The sequence below is a fragment of the Ipomoea triloba genome, chromosome 15 (assembly GCF_003576645.1).
Source record: "Ipomoea triloba cultivar NCNSP0323 chromosome 15, ASM357664v1".
NCBI lineage: Eukaryota > Viridiplantae > Streptophyta > Magnoliopsida > Solanales > Convolvulaceae > Ipomoea > Ipomoea triloba.
In genome coordinates this window covers 4,281,102-4,306,020 of record NC_044930.1, presented here as the reverse complement: position 1 = coordinate 4,306,020, position 24,919 = coordinate 4,281,102, and the positions used below count along the sequence as shown (strand labels likewise).

Below are 24,919 nucleotides of genomic sequence, written 5' to 3'. Positions count from 1 at the left end.
TTTATAAATAAAATAATAATTTTATTTTTAATATCTAAAAAAATGTTATTATTCCTCTTTGTTTGTAATTGTTGATATTATTATTATTATTTAATATTATAATATTAAATTCATTATATTAGTTAATAAAATTTATATATTTCCGATAGATGTTTGCTTCCATATGCTTTTTAGGAGCAAACATGCTGAGGACGACATAAAGCAAGCACATGGAACGAGTGGCTTTATTACTACGTGAAGTACTTTCATGATTGTTTCATTTCATTATTGTTTATACTTCATGCATTTTTTCTTTGTCATCTCGGGCTGGTAATTGTATTTAGCCTTACCATCAAATAGAATTTGTTTTCAGGGTTTATGAAATGGTTTGGTTTTGTTAACGGAGTAGCTAGAAGGATTTCTACGGTTGCAAATAAGTTATGAGTTAGGGTTTCATATTTGTACTGTATTCCTTTTGTGCTTAAGTTGCTTAATGTTGGAGTTTATGTATATTTTTAGGCTTAATTGAATATTTTGTTTTATTATATTTGGCTGATGAATTATTATTATTATTCTTATTATTACTATTACTATTACTAGGTTGTTTTCCGTTCTTAGGCTCTATTGTATTATCTTTAGGAAATAATTGTATCTCGTAAATAATTATTTGAGGAATAAATTTTTCATAGTTTTAAGAAAAAAAATTAAATTATATTTTTTGAAATAATCGTGATTCTTTACAATGTAGTATTTGTTCTATATTTTTTAAATTTTTTTAGCCCAAAAATCAATGCCCCCAATCGGCGTTTGTTCCCATGACCACCCATTTGAAATGGTAATAGAAGATGTGTCATCACACTACATAGTACTTGGCAATTAAATCACGTTTAGTTTAATGCTTATACTATGGATCAATGTCCATATTGCATTGTGAACCCTAGTCTAAAAATTATGTGTCTGCAGTTAAAAGACACTTAATATGATAGACACATAAATAAGACACATGAATTATTAGTTGTGTTAAGCATATGAGTGGCTGAGGTTATTTTGTTATTCTACATTCATTCCTGTAAACTAGTGATTAGTTGTAACTTCTCTATTTCTCTTCTGTTGTACACTATAAATACTTTGGTTATTCTCTTCAATGACAGTTCATTCTATAATCTTACAAGTCGTAGGTATCGAATATGTTAATGTGACATTATCATGTGATATACCTTCCATGAATGTTATTTTTAGACAATGATCCACAATGCAAGATAGACCATGGTCCATGGTATAATTTGCCAACATATATATTCATAAATGATATAATAAACACTTAATTGGTGCACATTTTTTTATTTAAAATTCTATATAAACTAAAGATAAAAATGGTAACAAAAATTGAACATCAACAAATTGAAATGGTTTCCCTCTCCCATTTGGCCATTCTTTAATACCTTTAAACTGGTAAACTCCTTTTTCTTTTTTTCTTTTTCCAACCTTTTTACAGTGACAGTAACGAGTAATCACGTACCGTTACAGACCACAGTTCCCCCACCGGACAAGAACCTCTTCACCTACCCACCGACCAACCAACATCCTACAACGTTACACTCCCACTTCACTGCTTCTGTGCTTCCAATTCAATCCTGCCCACTACCCCATTTCCCCTTTTCTTGCCACTGTTTGGGGTTTATTTGTAATGGATCCGCAGAACAATGGGGCGAGGCTTGAAGACGGGCTTGATTCGGGTGCGAAGATGGACCCGAATTCGGAGGTTTGTAGGGCGGAGATCGACACTTCGGTTCCGTTTGAGTCGGTGAAAGAGGCGGCCACTCGGTTCGGTGGTATCGGTTTCTGGAGGCCCACTGCCCATAAGCCGTCCCGCCGTGATTCCCAGGTGTCTCCCTCACTCGCATTTGTCTTTTTGCGCTTTGTTTTTTCATAATCTTTCTTTGTGTTTGTTCTTTTTGTCATTATGTGAAGTCTTGAGTTTCTGTTCGGACTCAAAATCTGGAATCGCCAGGCCAAAATGGGATACTATTATTAAGAAATGAATGGTTTTTCTTTCCATGTTGCTGCTTAGCTAATGATCAAGAATTCTACTTTAATTTTGTGCCCACACGTTAGCTTAATTGGTTACTGGGTGATAGATTGTGAGCAATGCGGACAGTAAGCATTGGTCCTCCCATCTAATGGGTCGCTAAATCTCCATGATTTATCCTCCACTGTTCAGTCGGGCCGGGGTGTGAGAATTTTGTCTGAGCAAGAATGCCACTGTACTTTTGTGTGTTGATTTTCAACTTCCTTGGAGATTTTGTTTGTAGTATTGTTGTTTAATACAAGGTGGCAAAGATTTGAACTTGATGTCTGGGTTTCATGTAATGTGTGGCATTCTGTATAGGTAAAAGAGATGTTGCTAAGTTTCATTTTATGGATTCTAATCTTATGTTAAAGAACTGTGAAGTGACTAGGAAATGTCTTGTTTGTTCATTGGCCTGTAGCCCTATAGAGGTTACTGTAATCTTGTTTTTGGTGTCCTTGAAATGTTTGTGTGTATGGATTAGATTCATATATAGCAAAAATTGCAGGTAGTTTGTTTGTTGGTCTCTCTGGCATTCCTTCATTTGATTTCTTTGTTCTGCATTTGCGGGATAAAACCAGGTTACCTACGAGGTTGACATAGCGAAGGTGGAGGAGCAAGCTGCGCAGTTGGAAAGGGATTTGGTTGTTAAAGAAAGGGAAACGCTTGCTGTCCTAAAAGAACTCGAAAGCGCCAAGACTACCATGGAAGAACTGAAAGTAAAGTTGCAGAAGGCATCTGAGCTCGATGCTTCACTCGATTTTTATTCAGAAGCTAAGGGTATAGATGCTGTTGCAGAAGTGGCACCGAAGGAAAGAAATGGTGATCTTGTGGGAAGTGATGGATGTGGTTTCAATCTGTGTCCATCGTCGGCCCCTGGTCTCATATTGTTGGAGTTGAAACAAGCGAAATTTAATTTAAGCAAGACTACGCGTGATCTTGTGGACATTCGAGCCACAGTCGGATCATACAACGCGAAAATAGAGAAAGAGAGGATCTTGCTCGAGAAGACCAAGAAAAGGCTAGCTTCAAATTTCGTCAAGGTCTCATCTCTCGAGGAAGAGTTGAATCAAACGAAGCGAAATCTGGAGCTGGTGGAAGCTTGTAATGGCGATTCTCGTGAGCCCCTGGATCTCACGACGGAGCTTCAGAGGCTGTGTTCGGAGACACAACAGTTTAAAAAGGTGGGTGAAGCTACAAAATCGGAGGTTCTATTAGCTATGCTCGAGATTGAACAGACGAAGGCTAGGATCAAGACCGCAGAGATCAAGCTGATTGCAGCCAAAAAGATGAAAGAAGCCGCTAGGGCCACCGAGTCTGTTGCTCTTGCAGAGATCAAAGCCCTCTCAAACAGCGAGAACTTGTTTACAACTTCTCAGAGAAAACCTGGGGTTGGAATAACCCTTACCTTGGAGGAATACTCCGCATTGACCTCCAGAGCTCGAGATGCAGATGAGGCTTGTAAGAGGAGAGCCATTGGCGCAATGCTTCTAGCTGATGAAGCCAATGCCGCAAAAATAGAAATCTTGAAGAAGGTCGAGGAAGCCACAGAAGAAGTTAAACTAAGCAAGGCAGCCTTAGAAGAAGCGCTGAGCAGAGTCGAGGCTGCCAATCAAGGTAAACTGGAAGTGGAAGAAGCCATTCGCGAATGGAGATTTGATCACTGCCAAAGAAAACATACTGTCCAGAACCCAACCAAGTTCAAGAATTCCAAGTCATTTCAGCACCGGAAAGATCCTTCCCTGCTCGATGTGAACGGTCTCACTCTCGTCAGCAACGAGGCACCGTCAGCTCTTAAGTCGACGATATCAATAGGGCAAATATTGAGTAGGAAACTGCTTATAACCGAAGAATTTGAGAATGGAAAACGCGTAGAAAAGGGCAATGGAAAGCACAAAGTTTCACTTTCACTTGGCCAAATGTTTGGTAAGCTAAACAGCATGCCCAGCTTGAAAGACCCGAAAGAGAATGCACATGAAGTTCATCCCTCAAAGAGAAAGAAGTTTAGCTTCTCCAGAATCTCACTTCTTGTGACAAAACAAGGCAAGAAGAAGAAGACCTCAAAGTTTAAGGTTTCAAGACATTAGAGTACTAAAGGCATTTGTAATTTTGCCATCTTCTAGTGCCTACATTGCATGCATATTAAAGACATAATTTTGCTCAATTGACATTTAGCAATTCTTAATGTAAAATCAGCTAATTCTAAGTGACATTTGCTAATAGGTACCTTAAAATGTTGTGAAGCAATAGGCTAATAGGTAGCTCAAAATGTTGTGAAGCAATAGGCTAATAGGTAGTTCAAAATGTTGTGAGATCACAGCCTTGGCCAGGGCAGTGTGTAAAAATTTGGAGAACTTGAAAAATTAGCCTTGGAGAGAGAATTTGAAAATTTCTAGAGAATTGTGAATAATAGCAGCCATTATATTTGCAAGGGTTAAAATTCCTGTTATGATTATAGACATCCCTATCCCCATCTTTATAGTTATATGCTAACAAGCTTGTTGTAATTCTGCCAAAATGATACATTCCCTGTTATATATATAATTTATATCAACTACCTAGTACAAACCTCTGCTGTTACAACTGTTTCATAGTTTACACTCTTAAGGACTAAAATTCCTTGAAGCTGTAAAGTTGTCTCTTTTCTATTAATCTAAAGATGATTTTGCAACAAAATATCCACAGCAATATTGTAAATATTAATACTAATAATATACATTAAATATAGGAACCGATATAAAATTTAATAGAAATATGCATTATCTCATAAAAATCAATGCTTGCTAAAACAGGCCTACTTTTGCAGTTAACAAGAAATCTACACAGAAATATCTATGAATTGAAAAATAGCTATATTTTCTCTCATATATGTCAGCAAATACCAATTGAAAGATTGCTACCATGTCTAGAGAAAAGAGACTAATAAGTCTCTGATTCCTCAGGTAGTAATGGAGATAATGGTTCTCCTATACAAGGAACCATGGTTTCAGATGATAATGAAAGAGATGTGCTGCTACTTGTTGGTCCAAAAGTGAGAGAAGACAAATTAAATGGGGATGGGAGTCCAAAATTAATAGGATTGTCAAATGCTTGCTAATAGGTAGCTCAAAATGTCAAATAGTAAAGGCATTTCATTGCTAAGTACTAGTAAATAACAACTCAGAAATCCAAAGGCCAAACAAGCCTTTAAAATTCAGAAGACAACCAAAATTTAATGAACTTCATCACCCAGAGAAAGAAATGTCTAAAATTTGTCTAAACCTTATAACAGGATAACAGGAAATACTATAATGATTAAATGACAATACAAACTAAGACATCCTCTGAGCAGCCTCCTTTGCAAGAACCCTTTCTTTGGCCTTTGTCCTCGCTTGAGATTTCGAGCCCATGATACCACCGCCCCATTTTTTGCGGTTTTCATCATATTTGTCATTGAAGTTGGCCTGAATCAACAGAATAACAGAGAAAGCCAATTAAACACAATGAAATTCCAAGGGCATAAAAATTTGTATCGTATTTACAAAATTTAAAATTTCAGACCTTGATGGCCTCCAAGATCTTGGAGAACTCCAATTTGTCCTCATTCTTCACTGAAGTCAAGCACAAAACTGATGCTGTCTTCTTGTGGACAATCTGTAAAATGGGTGCATATATACATAAGACAAATGCACTGAAGGTTAACAAGAAAAGGGAGAAACACAACATACAAAACAAAGGATACTTACAGAACCCAATCTTGCTTTTCCCTTGACAATGCAGTAAGGGATTTCCATCTTCCTGCACAAAGCTGGAAGCCAGACCACCAATTCTATGGGGTCAACATCATGAGCAATGACAACCAGTTGTGCTTTGTTCTACAATAAAGCTTCAATAAGTAACAGTTTTTACTAGTAGATAGAGAATAAATAATATAGTTGAGGGTGTAACCTGCTCCACAAGATAAGTAACGTGCTTAAGCCCATACTTGACAACAATAGGCTTCTTGATTTCAGGAGTTTTCCCTTCACTCTCGGCCTGGGCTCTTTTCAGAAGTCGCTCCTTCTTTGCTGCCTTGTCCTCAGGCCTATACTTCAGGAGCATCTTGAAGAGATTTGTGGCTGCAGATTCAGAAGATTCATATACAATTTATCATCAATCACAAAATTACAGAATCATTATCGTCACTACAAATGAAACCTCAACCAAACAATGCTCAAGTTTAATGCTTGTTAATGTTACATAAACAAAACAGGGTAGCCCTGGTGATAACTTCACTTATAGGAATTATAGGTTCAACCAAAAAAAAGTACTACTGTGAATGGGAACTTTCTTAACTAAAAATGAACAACCCAGTGCAACCAAAATCAACCATCACTGTTTTCAAAAAAAAAGTGAACAATCACTGAAAGTAAGCAACTTTCAAATCATGAAAGCAAATAGTTACTGACAACAAGCTAGACTGACTATCCTCAAAATTCATCCAAATTCACACAACTATCAAAACACACAGCTGCAATAATATCCTATACTGAACTTATATGCCAATATTCATGAACAAGTTAAATACATACATATTCCCATATGCATAAAACATAAACAAATTAAAACAGAAGGTGAGCAACTAGGGTAATAAAAGAGATCAGCGGAAAAAGCAAACTGACCAAGGTTCTTATCAAGCGTCTTGGAGAACTGATTGAGGGTAGGTGGAACCTTCAAGCGCTGCTTGAGGATCCGTCTCTTCCTCTGGATACGCACAACCTGAGGCCATTTCACGAACCTCGTCAGATCCTTCTTCGGTGGCAATGCCCCGCCGATGCCGAACTGCTTCGGCCGCTTCTCGAACAACGGGTTCACGACCTTCTCCGGCTTCTTCTTCGAAGCAGCAACTGGGAGCTTCACACCCTTCTTCGGAGCCTTTACATTAAAGAAAAAACAAATACGAAAAGGATTAGACACGAATTGAAAGAGATTGCAGAGCAATTAGAACTCAAAAGGCGCAGCTCACCATTGCAGAGAGGAACTAGGTTTGCGGTAGAGGGAGAATTGGAAAAACCCTAGAGACTAACGCTATAATATAAGGGCGACAAAAAGTTGGGTTTATGGATCCAGAACCGGGCCTAGTTGATAAGGCCAATTTAGCTTCTTTTAAAAATAAAAATGAAGCCCAAAATACAAAAGAACAAAGACAAGTTCCACTCCCCGGCCCAACCTACGAATTAGCAGTAGTTATGCCGTGGACCCAGGTCCACCTTGCAAGGTGGACCTGGGTCCAATACGACGTCGTTTCATAAATTCTTTTTTTATTAAAAAATAAATAAATAAATAACGGCGGCTCCTCATCGCAGCAGAACACAAACTCTACATTCACAGACCCTATACTCCACATTCATAATTTGAAAACTCCACATTCACACATTACAGGCTATATGTTTAGTAACTATATTACCACTGTTATGCATTCACACAATCAAAACTCTATATTCACATGTCCTATACTCCATATTCACAACTTGGGAACTCCAAATTCACACATTACAGGGCTACAAGTTGCTAGAACTCTGTTAACTCTACTACAGATTCACACATTCATAACTCTATATTCACAAATTATATACTTCATATTCACAATTTGAAACCTTCACATTCACACATTTCAGGGCTATATGTTTAGTATTTTTTTTTTAAATATAGTAAAACGGCGTCGTATTGGACCCAGGTCCACGGCATAATTTGCCACTATGTAGATAGAAGTGTGTAAATTTTGATAAATTTTCGATTAACTGATCAAACTAACAAAGTTCGGTTAAACATTTTTTAATCGAACTTTTTCAGTTCGGTTAATGGTTAAAGATTTTTTAAAAATCAGTTAACGGTTAATTTGGTTCGAAATTTCGGTTGACCGAAATTTTTATATATATATAATCTAATATGTTAAATCCCTATAAAATTTCTAGTGTTGTTATGGTATTGTTTTTGTATATTTTCTTATGGATTTATTATTATATATATTATTTTTAGGATTTTAAACTTTAGTTTAAAAAGGTTCAGTTAATCGGTTAACCGACCAATTAACCTAAAAAACTTCGGTTCGATTAATTCGGTAATACAAAGTTCGGTTCAGTTAACGGTTAAAGTTTTAAAAACTTCGGTTAATCGATTGCGCTCTCCTATATTAGATTATAAATAAAAAGTATATTATTTGAATATTGAAAATACATTTTTTGTATATTATCATATAATGTACATTTAGTAAATAAATAATGTATTTTTAGTATATTAAAAATGTACCTTGCATTCATGGTCCACACATCTTTATGGATCATGGTCTACAGAAAAAATTTGCCAAGTATGAGTTCAAATATTAGCCGACCTTCTATCCCGACAAATACAGTTGCCAAGGGTCACCGCCTAGAAGTTTTGTTATAGCAGCAAGGTGGAAGAAATTTATATTAGGTGATGAAGACTCTTTGTGCGATAACTAATTGGGTGACTCACGATTTTCCTCCTTCAACACGCTTTGACAGGAGTTCTAGATTTCTAGGAGTTTAAAATTGATTTAGCATAAACTGAAAACTAATGTTAAAAAAAAAAAAATCAAAACATCTAACCAAATACAATAATTGTCACACAAACCCAACCTATACTAAGAAAAACCAATTATGGGTCATACAAAATTACATTACAAAATCCATTGCAGCCCAAAAATGAGAATTTCAATCTCTATCTCTTCTGTTGCCTTTCACTTTCACCATCAGAGTTGGACACTCACCCACCCTACCAAGTGTATCAATCATTTTAGTCTTTAGAGCCTTCTTTTATTTGGTGTGGTGTACTTAAAATATATAATTCTTGCCCTTCACGGCTTTACTTAAGAATTTTACACATCAATTCTCACTTCCTCCCATTCAAGTCTTGTGCTGTGTATTTTTGTTATCCAAATTTTTGCACCGAGTAAACCCAAGGATTATAAATCGCATATACAATGGATTTGACCGAGATATTGTTAGCAATAATCGAACTCATAACTTTCTGATACGAGAATTATACTCTTCTCATTCAATCATTCCATTTAAACGCTTTTATTTCTTCTTATAATTAATGTGTACCTGGACAATAACTCCAAACCCAGCTAATAGTTGATGTTTACCATCAATTCATTGATTTTGGTAGTTGAATTCTTTAAATATGTTTCTAACAAGACATGTGCACATATAAATTTATTGAATATGTAGGTACTCTTTACTTGATTAAGTTTAAGTTATAACCATAATTAAAATTTAATGAGCCATGTGAGTACTTGATAAGTTAAAAGGTAATTAAGATATAACTAGTAATCATATTTTAAGACGCGTGAGAGCTTCAACTCTCTCACCACACTTGCTAAGGATGCTTCAATTTAGTAATTAGTGGATAAACAATTTATTTTTTCTTGAGAAATTGAGAATACATTTACTTGTAAGAAAATTTGAAGAAATATTCTTCATTTTTTTATATTTTTATGGAAAAAGTGTCAAATAGGCCACTGAACTTATCGCTTTTGTGCAATTGAGCCATCGAACTTAAAAAGTGTGCAATTCAACCATCAAACAATCAAAATTTGTGCAATTGGACCATTTTTACAAAAAATTTCTGATAAAATTCAATTATATTACTAACATATATGTATTAAGAGTGACATTTTCTTCTACCATACTAGTTGGGAGTCAATATTGAAATGTTTTTAACTCAAATTGAATTAAATTTTTTTGTAAAAATGGTCTAATTGCACAAATTTTGCTTGTTTGATGGTTAAATTGCACACTTTTTAAGTTCAATGGCCCAATTGCACAAAAGCGATAAGTTCGGTGGCCTATTTGACACTTTTTCCTATTTTTAAAAACAAGTTTGACATTTTATGCAATTTGGAGAAATGGCTAGGTTTCGTTTCTAACTCTTTTTTTTTTCTTCTTCTTTTTTCACTTTCTTCAGTTTTCTATCGTTTAAATTTGTGTTTATAATTTTTGAAAAGTGAGTTTCAAAAATAAATTTAATTTTGTTGAGAAAGGAATTGAAAGTTTTAAAGAGATATAAAATTTAAAATTTGAAGAAATGAAATAAATTGGTTTGGCTTATGAAATACTCAAAAGGGTATTGATTTGCTTCTAGTGTTAAGGTCTTGTGAGCAGAAAGAAGTCAAAACTGTGATTATATATAGGAACAAGATGAAATCAAAATACGCTTTTCTGGTAAAGAGTAATGAGTAATTTCAGCCTTTTATTATAGTTTATTCATGGTTAAAGATTTTAGTAAAAAAAGTACAAAGTTTTTAATATTTATAAAATGAAGTCGGCATTTTTTTAATACAACGGACCCTATAAAGCACAAAGAGTCAATTCATTTCATGACCTCCCACATGGGAGAGTCATTACACGTCATCTAAGAACAAGGTGCTTGGCGTATGAAAATGCAGATGTAGGCATATACTGCATGGAGTATAACTCCCACCAAGTGTTCAAGTTTTATTGGATAATGAAAAATGAATAAATAAAAATTATGACACACTCCTTTTATTAAGTAATATTCAGACTATGATACATTATAGGGAAAAAAAAATTAAAGTACACATAGAATTACTCATTAAACAATACAAAGTAAATCTAGCCCGTAAATATTATCAGATGGACCGAAATTTTTGGGGAAAAAAAAGAATTATTCTCTTGTATTTCCACTTTTCACTTTTCCTTATTAACGTGTAAAAACTTTTTAATTTATTTTTGCTTGTGATGAATTGATTGATGTCAATTCAAGAGAATGTAGCAATTAAATATAAAAATAATGCATTATAATAATGGCATTTCTTCTTGTCTGCTTATGGGTCTTCTAGGTCAATCAATTAAAACTATACGGTACGACTATTATTTGTTGTGTTGAGTAGAATAATAAAACACTCTTTCATGAATTTTAGAGTGGCTTATTTTAGGGTTTAATTGTGTTGTTATTAAATAATGAGTAATTCGATCTACATGTATTTCCAAATTGTATTCTCATTCTATACTCTCCATGATTTGACATGCTTTGATTCCTCATCAATTTAATAGGGGAATGTTAATCTATTTATTTTCTTGCTTCTTCCAATTAAATTTAGAACTGTCGAAACAGGCCGGCCGGGAGACGCCCAGCTAAAGCCCACCATATGACGGGGTGGGCTTTTGATGTAATGAATAAACATGCTTTTTCACTTGTATTCAAGGGCAGATTTAGGGATGGACAAGATGGACAACAATACAGAGAGCCTCAATTTTTAGAGGGTCCAACATTTAATTTTTACCTAGCTAATTAAGAAATTAAAAAAAAATGCAATTAATCCTAAAAGGCTAAAAGTCTAAAACTGATCAATTTTTTCCTCAACGTTAATTTAAATTTATGACCTAATTAATGAGTCATTCTATTTCCCAATGTTCTGTACCATTCCCCAACTCATAAGTTTTTTCTTCTCCTGTTTCTTCGTCTTCATTGGCAATTGGCAGAGGAGTTCAATTCATCTTCGTCTTCTTCGTCCAAGAGGAGTTCCAGTCATCCATGAACTTACGAAGTGCAGGTGCAGCTGGAGTACTACTGATCCACGTAGATTCTGACATTTTGCGGGAGCGCTGCTAACGGTTTCGCCCAATTCCATAGCATATCAAGCAAATCAATAAGGAATAAGGGTTTTCGGATCAAGTTGTTTCAATATTACGTTTATACTTTTGATAGAGCCTCATTTATTTACAAGAATGGAGTCACAAAAATCTAAAAAATGTCCCTGCTTGTATTGAATTTACTTTTGCAATATAGCATTCATTGCATGCAATCATTTATATCTTAATCAATCTGATCTGTGTTCTTATTTCATTAATTACCTTCCTTTTATTTTTTAAGTGTTAATTGAAGTAACTCTATCAGGCACATAAGTATACATTAGAGTGTATGTAGACAGTAAAAATATATATGTATATATAATATTACTTTCCAAATATTTATACAATTTTTTTTTGTTTTAAAACTATTTATATAATTTCAAGCAAGTATAAATCATATAAAGTAAATGAATTACTACGTAATACTAATTTTCACTACATTCTATAAAACAATAATTATAGTTCAAGAGAAACTTGTATAATATTGCATGTAAAACTATTGTATTTCCAAATCAAAAAGTAATTAATACACTTATAATTAAGTTTTTATAAATCATATTAGTTAAATATATATGCACCACATTTTCATGCTACTTTCATAGTATAAGTATTCATATTAGTGTACGTGCATGCATGATGATGCATGTATCTGAGTCTCAGAGTACTGAGTATATATATCAATTTATATTTTTTTTCCTCTTTTAAAATAATATATATATTTATCAATCACTAAAATTATGGACTATAATTTAATTGTCACTATCAATAAAGAACTAACATAAAGCAAAACCGCGTTATTAAATAAATGGAAAAAAAGAAATTCTAGAAATTCCTTAGCAGCTTCAAAGGATTAATGATTAATAGAGACAACAAACTCTCATATCATTAGCTTGCCCGCCATGATTGACCTTAACTTTAATTTGCTACTAATTAATTTAATTATGTGCACAACATAAATTAATTAGTCTATGATCTTATTGAATCAACCTTACCTCAGTTGTAACCCAAACCATATACGGAGTGTGTGTGTATATATATATATAAACCTCTGAATATTATTTGAAAGTGTACACTAAATAAATCTTACTCATGTGCAATAGTTTGCAAATCACACAAGACAAGTAAAGTGTACTAGGAATTGAAGACCACTTGCAGACTCGACCGAGAGAATGCTGATAAAAATGAAATCGTGACATTTTAGTACGAGAATCATGCTCCGTCCATTTCAGGCATAATTTAAATTTTGTATTTAATTATTTAGTGTTTGTCTAAGCGTACTTTGTTCATGCATGTAATAATCAAATATGTTTCTTCCATGTTAGGTTATGTATAATATTTCTTTGTAATAAATAATAATTGAACAATTGTAGTTTGGCCTATATAGTATGGAGTAGTCTATATAATATATACTATGTATTTTAAATACACACCCAATGTTGTCTTTTGCGGCTTTGCCAACGACATGGTGACACGCAATTGGGATGACAGTGGGCTAATTGATTAGTAGTAAAAAGAATGAGAAAATGACAGAGATATTCTGTAAGAATTTGATATTAATATATTGAGATGGAAATAATTATATTTTTTGAAAAAAAATTGTTAAATAGCCTCTATGGAAAAGTAATTAGACCATTGAAATGTAAATGTTACAGTAAAACATATCAATTTGACTTTATTTTTTAATATCTAGGATCATATAGTCGGTTATCCATCAGTAATTATAGTTTATAGAACCAAAACAAGTGGATAACTATTTATTAGGCGAATATGCAAATAAATGATAAGTTGATGCGTTTAAGGGAAAATTGTCAACTAATTAAGCCCATAAACTTTACCCGTAAAGTCAATTGATCCCCTAAACTTTTAAAAAGTACAATTACACTCTTTAACATATTATATTGAGGCAATAAAATTTAAAAACTGGTAAATAGCTTGTTATTACAGGTCATTAGGGTTCCAACATCAATTTTATCCATTTATAGCGACGACCAAACCGTTGCCTATCATGTAAAATTAATTTGGTAATTAACCCGACCATGTAAGATTATTTTGGTAACCCTACCATGTAAAATTAATTTGAATGCAACTGTTAAAAAATTATGCCATTGTGATATTAAAGCTATGAGCCCACACAATTAAGGAGCAGGAGTTATACCATGGACACGAGTCCACCTTACAAGGTGGATTCGTGTTCATTTACATAATGAATATTTATAATTTGTAATGTGGACCCGGGTCCACAGAATAATTTGTCATTAAAGAAATTTCGAGACGTGGATTACATTTTTTTTTTAATTAAAGATATGAGCCCAACATTTTCAGTAGAGTAAATAACAAAAAATGGACTCTCGATTATGTCATAATTCACAAATTAGTCCTCAATTATCAATTTTACGAATTAAGTACTCAATTATTCAATTCTACATAATAACTCACAAATCAATCTTTCGTTGAGGACATTATTGAGTAAGCATTGAATAGTTTATGGCCCTGTTTGGTAAATGGCCGTTAGCTGATTTTGTTAGCTGATTGGGTTGGAATGTATAATTAATTGATAATATTAGCTGATTGTAGAAAAGTGTTTGGTAAATTACTTGTTAAATAAATTAGCTGAAATTTAGTATGTTAGAGTTACAAAAAGCTTATTAACTAAACATTTATATTGATTTTTTAACCAAATTAAACAAATAATAATGGTCAAATAGGCCAAAATTGGCTAATATGCCAATTATTTACCAAACAGGCCTATAACTTTATTGAGTAAGAATTAAATATTTGAAGACCTCTTTTCAAAAAAAATAAAAATATTTGAAGATCTTATTGAGTAATGATTTAATAATAGACTTAATTTACTAAACTTGATAATTGAGAACCAATTTGTAAATTTCTCGATTGACGATTTTGGGTATTAATTCTTTTGGTAAGTTAATTCCATTTTGACGTATAATTTTGTAACTAATTTAAGGCTTATTCCTATTTCAAAAGTTGGAAATTTAATTTTACATTACCATCTTTTTTTTGAAAGTACATTACAATCTTAAAAAAGGAATTTAAAATGTCATTTTCGGAGAATATTCGATTTGAACTATACAAGCGCAATAATAATATATAATATATGGGCAAAGAAAAACCAGTTTATTCGAGAACTGAGACTGCTGTTTTCTTGCCCACAATATTATCACTCCGTATTTCCCTAACGAATACACATACCCAAACAGCCAAGAAAGAGCGAGCGTTTCAACATGGAAGCCTGATTTTCCTTTTCATATCGCTCTCGAGGTAAGGAATTTCAATCATATAAGCTTATTATTGTGTGTATTCCCATAATCTTGTTGTTTCATGTGAGCTTATGCAGTGATTCTTAATTCTTTGGGTAGATTTTGTGTTTTGTTTTGTGAATTTTTGGGGTTTTGTCATTTGCGCTCTGCATCTCTCTCTGGACTTTTCTGAGATCTTGAGAGATCTGAGGGAGGAAAAGCCAAAATTTACGTTTTAACCTCGATGGGGTCGTGTTTTTCGTTTGTTTATGCGTTCTTGTCGTTTTGGACGCCTTGATTGTTTAGCAGAAATTTGTGGGTATTTAGAAAGCTGTGATTTTTAACCTTAATTCATATGACCTGCAGGGTTTGATTCATGGATAGAATTATCACTGCTGTCTAAATTATTTCTGGAGATTGTGTTTATGTTATGTTTCTTTGTTCACAAAGCTATGATTTTTAGCCTCAGAAGTTGTTTCTCTCATGTTGTGTAGATTAATTATGTAGATTGATTTAGGTTACTACTGTGGTTTGTTTCAGGTTAACATTTTGGTGGCATTGATAATTCTGTTCTGTTATTTTGTGACGGTTTTTTGTATTTTGGATCTTCCGAGTTCATTTAAAAGGACGGGGAATGCAGAAAGATGTGCTTGCACTCGAGAAGGTCTTTCGGTGAGGTTGAGGCTGGAGCTCGTTTCGAGCCATCTTACTATTATGCCTTTGATGAGATTGGGCAGGTATACAGCGATGTCGGGTTCTGTTATCTAATGCCAGCGGTGGCTAAATATTTCGGGGCACAGATTATATCTTATCACGACAGCTGTGAAGATGGTTGAGCTGCTGACGCTTGTCTGAACTGCTATTATTGTATTGTAAAGTAGCGAAGTAGTGAGTGCTAGAAATGGAGAGTGAAGGGAGTGTTACGTTGCAACATTACGAGTTGGGGAAATTGATAGGACAAGGGAGCTTTGCCAAGGTGTATCATGCGAGGAATCTCAAGAATGGCGTGAGCGTTGCCATTAAGATCATCGACAAGGAAAAGATTTTCAAGGCGGGAATGATGGATCAAATCAAACGGGAGATCTCGGTGATGAGGCTCGTTAAGCACCCCAGTATAGTGCATCTTCACGAGGTTATGGCGAGCAAGACTAAGATTTACTTCGTCATGGAATATGTGAAGGGCGGTGAGCTCTTTAACAAGGTGGTCAAAGGAAAGCTAAAAGAAGACGCGGCGAGGAAATATTTTCAGCAGCTAATCTGTGCCGTCGACTTCTGCCACAGTAGAGGCGTTTACCACAGGGATCTGAAACCCGAGAACCTACTCCTGGACGAGAACGGTAACCTAAAGATTTCCGACTTTGGCTTGAGCGCCCTTGCGGAATCTAGGCGTCAAGACGGCTTACTTCACACCACTTGTGGGACACCCGCATATGTTGCTCCCGAAGTGATAAATAGAAAAGGCTACGATGGTGCAAAAGCTGATGTTTGGTCATGCGGGGTGATCTTATATGTTCTATTGGCTGGATGTCTCCCCTTCCAAGATCCAAATTTGATGGAGATGTACCGAAAAATAAAGAAGGCCGAGTTCAAGTATCCTAACTGGTTCTCTCCCGATGCCCGTAAACTGATTTCAAAGATACTAGATCCAAACCCTAAAACCAGGATTTCCATTGCCAAAATAATGGAAAGTTCTTGGTTCAGAAAGGGTTTGGATTTGAACGCGGGTCCTGATTTTAGATCCAAAGACACCGAGGGAAAGGATGCCTTAGTTGATGTTTGTGAAAGCATCAACAAGACAACAGAGGCAAATCAAGAATCTGAAAAGCTCAAAAACTTGAACGCTTTTGATATCATCTCATTTTCATCAGGTTTTGACTTGTCCGGTTTGTTTGTGGAAGACGATCAAAAGGGAGAGGATAGATTCACGTCCAGACAACCGGCAAAAGCCATCATCTCCAAGCTAGAAGACATTGCTCAGCATCTGAAGTTGAAGATAATGAAGAAGAAAGGAGGATTCTTGAGATTTGAAGGATCAAAACTAGGAAGGCGAGGGGTTGTATCCATCGACGCAGAAATCTTTGAAATTACTCCCGCTTTCCATTTGGTGGAGTTGAAGAAGTCCAATGGAGATACACTAGAATATCAGAAAATGATGAAGCACGACTTAAGGCCAGCGTTGCAAGACATCGTTTGGGCTTGGCAAGGTGATCAACCGCAACCTGAGCAGCTCGAAGAACACTCATTACTAAGCTATTGATTCGATTGACTGCTATAATGCAATCAGTGTAGACGTGTAGTGTGTCCATTTATGACTGCTTAAAATTTATTTCTTGATGAATAGTGCATTTATGCTCTTACTCTAGACTAAGATGTGTATTTAGTCTGTCTTGGAATATTTGATCATTTTGATGGTATGCTAAAGTACTTGAGATTGAATGACATTGTGATAATTGTAGGTTAATGGATTACTTGTAATTTCTTGGATTTATGGCTCTTCAGGATCAAGGAAAGAACAAATTAAGAAAATAATATTGGTGTTGGTGTTGAAACCAAAAGGGTTAAAATATAATCACAAAAGTTTCACGAGCTTCATAAGAAGATGAAGTAGAAATTCCTTTTTATAGTGATGAATTTTAACTAGACGACTTAATTCTATTTGGTAGGGTAAAAAATCAACATCATTTAACCGTGTTAATATAATTGTTCTAATTTTTTTTTTTATTTATTTTATCAATTATCACTCTACAAAAATTCTACTTCAACAACATCAAAATTGCCAAATGCACCTTCATAGTTGGAGAATATTTGGTTTGGTTTTTGGTTATCATTCATTTTTAGCTAATTCTCTCAATCTTTACTTAGAATATTCATAACCGTTTCAACAACTTTATATTTGCTTTTTTTTTTTTTTTCACTCCTTATTTACTTTGCAAAATGGAATGGAAGTACTAAACTAAGACCATTTATTATTAGAGGGGAGAGAGGATAAAGGGATGGTTAGTTTATGTTTGATCTTACCAATGGAAGGCAAGAATGGTGTTTTCCTCTTGAGAATAGTTAGCCATGCATGCCATGTGTTTGTTATGTGTATCAATCAAGCTTTGCTAAAGTAAATCTCCCTTGTAAACAAAAGAAGGAAGATACATCGCTTCAGTTTTCTAAACTCTCCTCCAAAAGAGGCTGCTTTTCCTCTCAAGAGTGGGAGAAGGTATATTCATGTCCCTCATACCCTCTATCATTCTTCTTTTTTCTTTTTATTTTTTTCTTTTTTTTTTTGACCTTTTTTTTTTCTCTTTTCTTTTTCCCTCTTCTCTTCTCTCAATCATATGCCCAAAGAGACTGTGCATTTGGTGTGGAATATAAACCACCAACATTTGACACTGGCGAGTTTCCAACGCTTTCTGCTGTACCTTGGACACTCCACTCCTTTCTACATACAACAACCAACTCAAACTTCAGTATAATTCTATCAACGATATCTATCTAATCTAATCTAATTGTACCAAGCATGATTTACTACTATCAAACATTATTCTGAAGATATGCGTGTCAGTCAGAAAGAAGGCACAGATTTCAGCAAATAAAAACGTGAAACCAAAAGAAATGGGGAAAATAACACATCTGTAAACATATACGAATTGAAATGCATCTTCAAATTTTGGAAGCTATGGGTATTGGGATAACCGGACAATAATGTTTAGCATTACATGTCTGCTCTACCGTCATTGGAGCCATCTACAGCAACAAAGTGATTTGCTTATTTTGGTGCATCTAGCGGGGGGGTGAAGGGAGAGAATAAGTGGGGAACTTAAATTTAGAGCTACATGTTAACTGACAACACAACACACACACACACAGTAATTGGAGCTTCTTGAAAAGGAGGTCTTTATCACTTATCTGGCCTAAAGTGACTACTTTATTTTTATGGTTGTCCAGCTTCTGTTCTTTTGGGGCAAATATATGCTCAAAAGTGAGCCCCTGTGCAGAAAAAGCATTCAGTGATTTCTGCAAGGTCCGAAATCCGAATACAGTGCTGCTAAGCACTAACCCACCATGTCTAGCAAAAAATATAAATATAGATGGGTGCCACTAACTGGTTCTGAAAACTAGATTGGTCAGTCAAGTTTTAGGTAAAAACAGCTTGAATTTGTAAAATTCATGAAAACCATCAATATGCTAACAACCCAGAATGCTTAGATATGAACCACAAGAATCACAGGGAAAATTGTCATAGAACTAGTTTTCGGAGGGCTGGACATTTTCAGTGCAGATCTAACACCATCCTACCCCAGTGCTATCAACAGGGGCAGATCTGAGCACCTGACCTCTTACCAATATTGTAACAATGAGAAAAGAGGAAGCAATAGCCAAGTTCTGACTTTGGAAGAAAGAAATGAGATAAGTTTCCCTGAATGATGTAGACTTGCTAGGCTTTCAACAATGACAAGGGACTAGTAGAGATGGTGCCTCGTGTACACATTTCCATAATAATGAAGAACATTATTTGTATCATTGTTGCTGACTCTACAGTGAGACCACTGCCTTGGCCAGGGCAGTGTGTAAAAAATTGGAGAACTTGAAAAATTAGCCTTGGAGAGAGAATTTGAAATTTCTAGAGAATTTTGAATAATAACCATTATATTTGCCAGGGTTAAAATTCCTGTTATGATTATAGACATCCCTATCTTTATAGTTATATGCTAACAAGCTTGTTGTAATTCTGCCAAAATGATATATTCCCTGTTATATTATAATCCATATCAACTAACTAGTACAAACCTCTGCTGTTACAACTGTTTCATAGTTAACACTCTAAGGACAAAAACAAGATGATTTTGCAACTAAATATCCACAGCAATATTGTAAATATTAATAGTAATAATATGCATTAAATATAGGAACCGATATAAATTTAATAGAAAGATGCATTATCTCCTAAAAATCAATGCTTGCTAAAACAGGCCTACTTCTGCAGTTATCAGGAGAAGTCTACACATAAATATCTATGAATAGAAAAATAGCTATATTTTCTCTCATAGATATGTCAGAAAATGCCAATGAAAGATTGCTATCATGTCTAGAAAAAAGAGACTAATAAGCAATTACATGCATCAACAAAACTATCATTTTTTTTGTCTTCAATCCAGAGAGAATACTCTAGAGGATGATTACCATGAAGAATGGAAACCAGAATAAGGCAAAGATGTAAGACAATTAGATGCAGAAAAAAAAAATGACAATAAGTCAATAACTGCACCCCTAACAGAAATAAAGCATCACAATATCTGGAAGAAAAGAAAGTCAGTGGTTGTACTTACTTGGCCCAAGAATTAGTTGAAGATAACTCAAATGGATGGTTAGTAGCACCAGCATTAGGACTTCCATATATCATTTCATTTGGTATGCCTTCCTCTTTAGGCTTCAGAGTGTACTGATTTTCACCTCCAGAAACTGTCCCAATTAAAGGATTTGAAAACCTGCTATCAGTACTCCCAAGCATAGAAGAACTGAAAGTGCCACCATTCTGAAGAGAATGAACACCAGGAAGGACTTGATCATCTTTTTTAAACAGTGAAGCCATAGTCTTCTGCGGTGCAGGAGGTATAATTTCCTCCCTGTTCAATCTGTTCAGTTCCTGATTCAAAAGCCATGAGGATGGACCACCAATCAAACCTAGACTGTCCTGACCAAGAGGAGAGCTCTTCCACATTTGCCATTCTCCTGCATCATTTCCCTCACTTGAAGCATCCTTTGGCGCATTAGGCAAATCCTTAGCCTTAGGAGTGGTTGGGAAAAGAAAAGAGTTTGTATGCCTTTCCTCAGGAACTCGAGGTCGGGATATTGGAGACTCAATTGGTGATGGCCTAGTCACTTCAGAAGATGCAGGCAAATTATTAGCAGCAGGCATTTTTTCCAACCCTGTATCTGTCACAAATCCTAGGTCCCGGTGGAAGTTATCAAGAGACTCAGAAACTGGACCAAGCAAAGTTACTGGATCTGTTTCATAACTGGGATCCTCGTAAGTCTCTGATTCCTCAGGTAGTAATGGAGACAATGGTTCTCCTATACGAGGAAACATGGTTTCACATGATAATGGAAGGGATGTGCTGCTACTTGTTGGTCCAAAAGTGAGAGAAGACAAATTAAATGGAGATGGGAGTCCAAAATTAATAGGATTGTCAAATGCTTGCACTGGTGGAGAGTGACTACTATAAGGAGGACTGTGAACTCCTGCTTGGGATTTTCCATTTGGTCTCCTTATGACATTCGAATTAGAGGGTGGAGAAACAGCAGATGAACGGGTAAATAACTGTTGCCATGACTTTTTGGGAGCTATACATGGTTGAGGTTCAATGAGTACCTGCATCAAAGAAATCAGGAAAAGTACATATATAATTAATTAGTTATAGATGCATTGTCCATGGTAAAGGTGAGAACCTAGTACACACAACTCACCACTGACCCATAGAAATCATTCATGAGAATAAGAATCTGATTATTTTGTGTTCTTTGAAGTTTTAGGGCAAGCAACAAAGGCAAGAGTGCATCACACCAATTACAATAAATATCATAATGAAATTTCTTCTAGTGCAAGTAAAGATAGTACCTCCAATAGCATTGCAAGTGAATAAGTTCAGTGACATTCATAATTCATATAATAACCAAATTTAGCGGGTGAAACAAATAGAACACAAATTGACATGGTTAATAAGAAGAATCATTTGCAGAAGAAAATCAGGTGATAGACAAGAAATGGCCTTACAGGATGATTGATGTTCCTATCATCTCCATTCAAATTAGGTTTGACAGAAAAGCGATCTGGCTGCGGTGGTTCCCTCCTAGGGGCAAATGCCTGAACATGGTCTACAGATGTGCAAGATTTATGTTCTTTTGGAGCAGTAGATGGATTAGTACTCTTTCCAAAAAAGCCACCTCCAGTGAGTGCTCTAGAAGATGACAAAAAGGTACCCCTCATACGGTCAAAGTACCTAGTTCCAGTATTTCCACGGTTATGATTGTTTGCATTAGCACCCTTAAAACCATGTCCAGATTCAGTGTTTTGAGCCTTTGAAAATTCAGACCCAAATTTTTGTTCACGCCGATCATTCTCATTCCGTTTGCTACGTTCACCTTCCTTGCTTGCTCTTTTTTCCAGTTCTTCTACATCTGAGTTGCTTTTGCTAGATCCCCTGTCGCGTTCTTTCTTCTTCTCCTGATGTCTTTTTTCTGACTCTTTTTTACTTTCTCTTTCCTTAGGAGAAGATCCTTTCCCACGTTCTTTTTCAGCCTCCATCTTTTCATCTCGTAATCTCCTACGTTCTTCGACCAATCTAGCAACTTCCTCCCTTTGCTTTCTTTCTTCTTCTTCCAATAGCTCTTTTTCTAACCTAGCCTGCCTCTTCTCTTCCGCTTTTCTTCGAGCTTTCTCACCTTTACTCTCTTGACAATTTCCTCCATTTTCACCTCTTTTATCCAACATTCCTCTCCGCTCAGCATCAACAGAAGCATCATCCCTGGAAGAACTAGTCCTACAAATCTTTCTACAAAGCCACATGATACTCGTGTATACAGCAGTCAATGCTTTGCAAGCAAATACAAACACCCGAAAATAAGACTTTTTAGCTAAACAATGATCACCGTCAAAAAACCCACTGCCATTCTTGCTCCAGTAACTTGACTTGGCAGGAAAAGAACCAGCAACCCAATTTCCATTCTCAATCCAATCCTGTCCGCATGTCCACCCATTATCAGTCCAAACCTTACCATTCAATATCTTCCCACTTTTTCCCACCAACTCCTTCAAAATCCCAGAATTCGATAAGCCCAAGCCTGGTGGCACAGGCAAGTCCAGGACTGGTCTTTTAGAAATATGACCACAATATGCGCACATGAACTTGCCGCCGCCAGGATTCTGATCCCTGTATGGAGTCAAACAATTTCTACACCTTCTTGTGGCTGTTTTCCTCAATTTCTGCAATTCAATTGCTTCAAACCTCTTCCTCTCCCTAAGCATAGCATTCCTCCTTGCCCGCCAAGAAGACAAATAAGGCATCAAAATCTCATACCAAAAAAGCGTGACCAAGAGTACAAGGACACAAGCCAGCCTGGGAGACGTGATTTCGAAGCGATAAGCCGGGGGCAACGCCTGTGATAGTGCCCATAGCCCAATCAGCGGAATCACTAACCACGGCAACATGGTAGCAACCCTCCGAGACCACTTCTGAATAACGCACAGTATACACATTATCCCCTAACCCACACCTATCCTCCCCGTCCCAAATGATTAACGAATGAAAACCAACCAACACCGGCTCCCACGAAAATCAAGTGCCCCAATTCTACTCAAATCCCCTATATTAACAATCGCAGCTCCAGAAAATGGAAAACCCTAGACTCAATATTTTTCTCTTACCGAGTCAAACTCTGCAATGCAATACCAATTCTTCAAATTCTTCCAAACCTAAAAAATGTAAAGACAAAAACAAAAAGGAATATCGACAGTCAGGTTCCAAAACCAAAAGAAATCCATAGGGTTTCCAAGCTCCCTAACCGAAACAACACGGAACGAATAAATGAATTTAAAATAAAAAACAAATGAAAAAAACAAAAAAACAAAAAAATTAATGAAAGCACTCACAGATTTGTGGCCCATCGGACATTCATCGGCGGACGGCGGAGTATCGCGCAACTCCCCGGCGAAGCAAATGTGATATTATACGGATGATTTGCTGATTGATGAGAGAGAAAATAATACTCCGGAGATAATAGAGAGAAACAAAGAAAGAGGAAAACGGAAGATGGTTTAGTCGGCTACCTATATACCCATTTGTCAAACCGGCTGGTCGTCTTTCGGACCGGGTTCACACCAGAACTTCCAATCCACTGCGCTCAGGTTCACGCCAAATTACTGGTCACGCTGCCTCATCTTGTATCGTTGACTCATCAACAGACTGATATCATGGAATTTACGCAATAATCAAAATTAATTAATGGGCAATCAATTTATTCATATTGAATTTTAATAATCACAATTAATTTATGGCAATCACATAATTTTAATTTCACTATATTATATAAATTTTCTTATGTTAAAATAATGCATAGTATATTCCTTTAAATCGATAGAATTATTATTTTTTTTTGAAAACAATCGATAGAATTGTTTTAAAACTTCATTTAAGAAAATTCTACCAATTCACTTCCATTCTTTTAAACCGTAAGTAGTTGATTGCGTGTTTTTTTATTTATTCGAGGACGAGGGATAAACATGTCAAAATGAACACTATCTATGTACAATTATCAACCTCGATGCATCGGACTAATCATTAAATTTAATTTATTAGAACATATATTAATGTTCAAATTTAATGCATTGGAGTGTAGTGCGTAGGAGTATTATGCATTGGCTATATTGGTCTCATCATATAGTTGGAAGGAAAAAAAAAAAAAAAGAAAAAAAGAAAGAAGTTAGTTCAATTGATTCTTAAGTGGTAAATTACAGACAATGAATTTAAAAAAAAAAATGGCGTCTCAAATACACTATAATAGTTTAATGTTAGATAAGGCAATATGTGTCTATGACATATAAAATAGACACAAATTAGATGTAAAATGTTCAGTTTTTTTTTTTAATAAAAAGAATAGGCATTTGTTGTTAATTAGGTTGTTATTTTATTTTTTATTTAAAAAAATTGTTAACCAACTTTAGGCATTTACATACTTTTGTTAGGGGTAGACACTTAATTAAAGTCTTTTTCATTTTAAATTATACTACGTAACTTTTGGTTATATGTTGTTAGCTACAATAAACGCCTTTATTTTAAAAAAAAATACATAAATATCGATGTTTGACTTTAAACATTATTTTTAATAACAACAGGCGCATATTGTCTCATTTTTATAGTTAATTTTGTACTAGTGGTCATATGTTAAATATGCACACTAATTATTCACACACAAATATACTGAAGTGCAAAATA

The 24,919-nt window shown here is 35.2% G+C and overlaps 4 protein-coding genes across 4 annotated transcripts; 2 read left to right on the top strand and 2 right to left on the bottom strand.

The window, feature by feature from the left end:
- Positions 1-1,516: 1,516 nt before the first annotated feature.
- LOC116006447 (WEB family protein At2g38370-like) lies at positions 1,517-4,478 on the top strand. Its single transcript, XM_031246812.1, has 2 exons — positions 1,517-1,864; positions 2,629-4,478. The coding sequence occupies exons 1-2, from the start codon at positions 1,667-1,669 to the stop codon at positions 4,132-4,134; spliced, it is 1,704 nt and encodes a 567-aa protein (XP_031102672.1). The 5' UTR covers positions 1,517-1,666; the 3' UTR covers positions 4,135-4,478.
- A 672-nt stretch (positions 4,479-5,150) lies between these two features.
- On the bottom strand, positions 5,151-7,128 carry LOC116006490 (60S ribosomal protein L7a-1-like). The gene is made up of 6 exons (XM_031246886.1): positions 7,032-7,128; positions 6,688-6,940; positions 5,975-6,144; positions 5,773-5,901; positions 5,588-5,680; positions 5,151-5,490 (listed from the first exon to the last, which is right to left on the bottom strand). The coding sequence occupies exons 1-6, from the start codon at positions 7,032-7,034 to the stop codon at positions 5,359-5,361; spliced, it is 780 nt and encodes a 259-aa protein (XP_031102746.1). The 5' UTR covers positions 7,035-7,128; the 3' UTR covers positions 5,151-5,358.
- A 7,700-nt stretch (positions 7,129-14,828) lies between these two features.
- LOC116006489 (CBL-interacting protein kinase 18-like) lies at positions 14,829-17,407 on the top strand. The gene is made up of 2 exons (XM_031246885.1): positions 14,829-14,961; positions 15,480-17,407. Exon 2 carries the CDS (start codon positions 15,841-15,843, stop codon positions 17,194-17,196), a length of 1,356 nt encoding a protein of 451 aa, XP_031102745.1. The 5' UTR covers positions 14,829-14,961; positions 15,480-15,840; the 3' UTR covers positions 17,197-17,407.
- Positions 17,408-17,960: 553 nt separating this feature from the next.
- LOC116006487 lies at positions 17,961-23,745 on the bottom strand. The gene is made up of 4 exons (XM_031246884.1): positions 23,578-23,745; positions 21,703-23,400; positions 20,258-21,300; positions 17,961-18,369 (listed from the first exon to the last, which is right to left on the bottom strand). The coding sequence occupies exons 2-4, from the start codon at positions 23,182-23,184 to the stop codon at positions 18,258-18,260; spliced, it is 2,637 nt and encodes an 878-aa protein (XP_031102744.1). The 5' UTR covers positions 23,185-23,400; positions 23,578-23,745; the 3' UTR covers positions 17,961-18,257.
- Between the last annotated feature and the right edge of the window lie 1,174 nt (positions 23,746-24,919).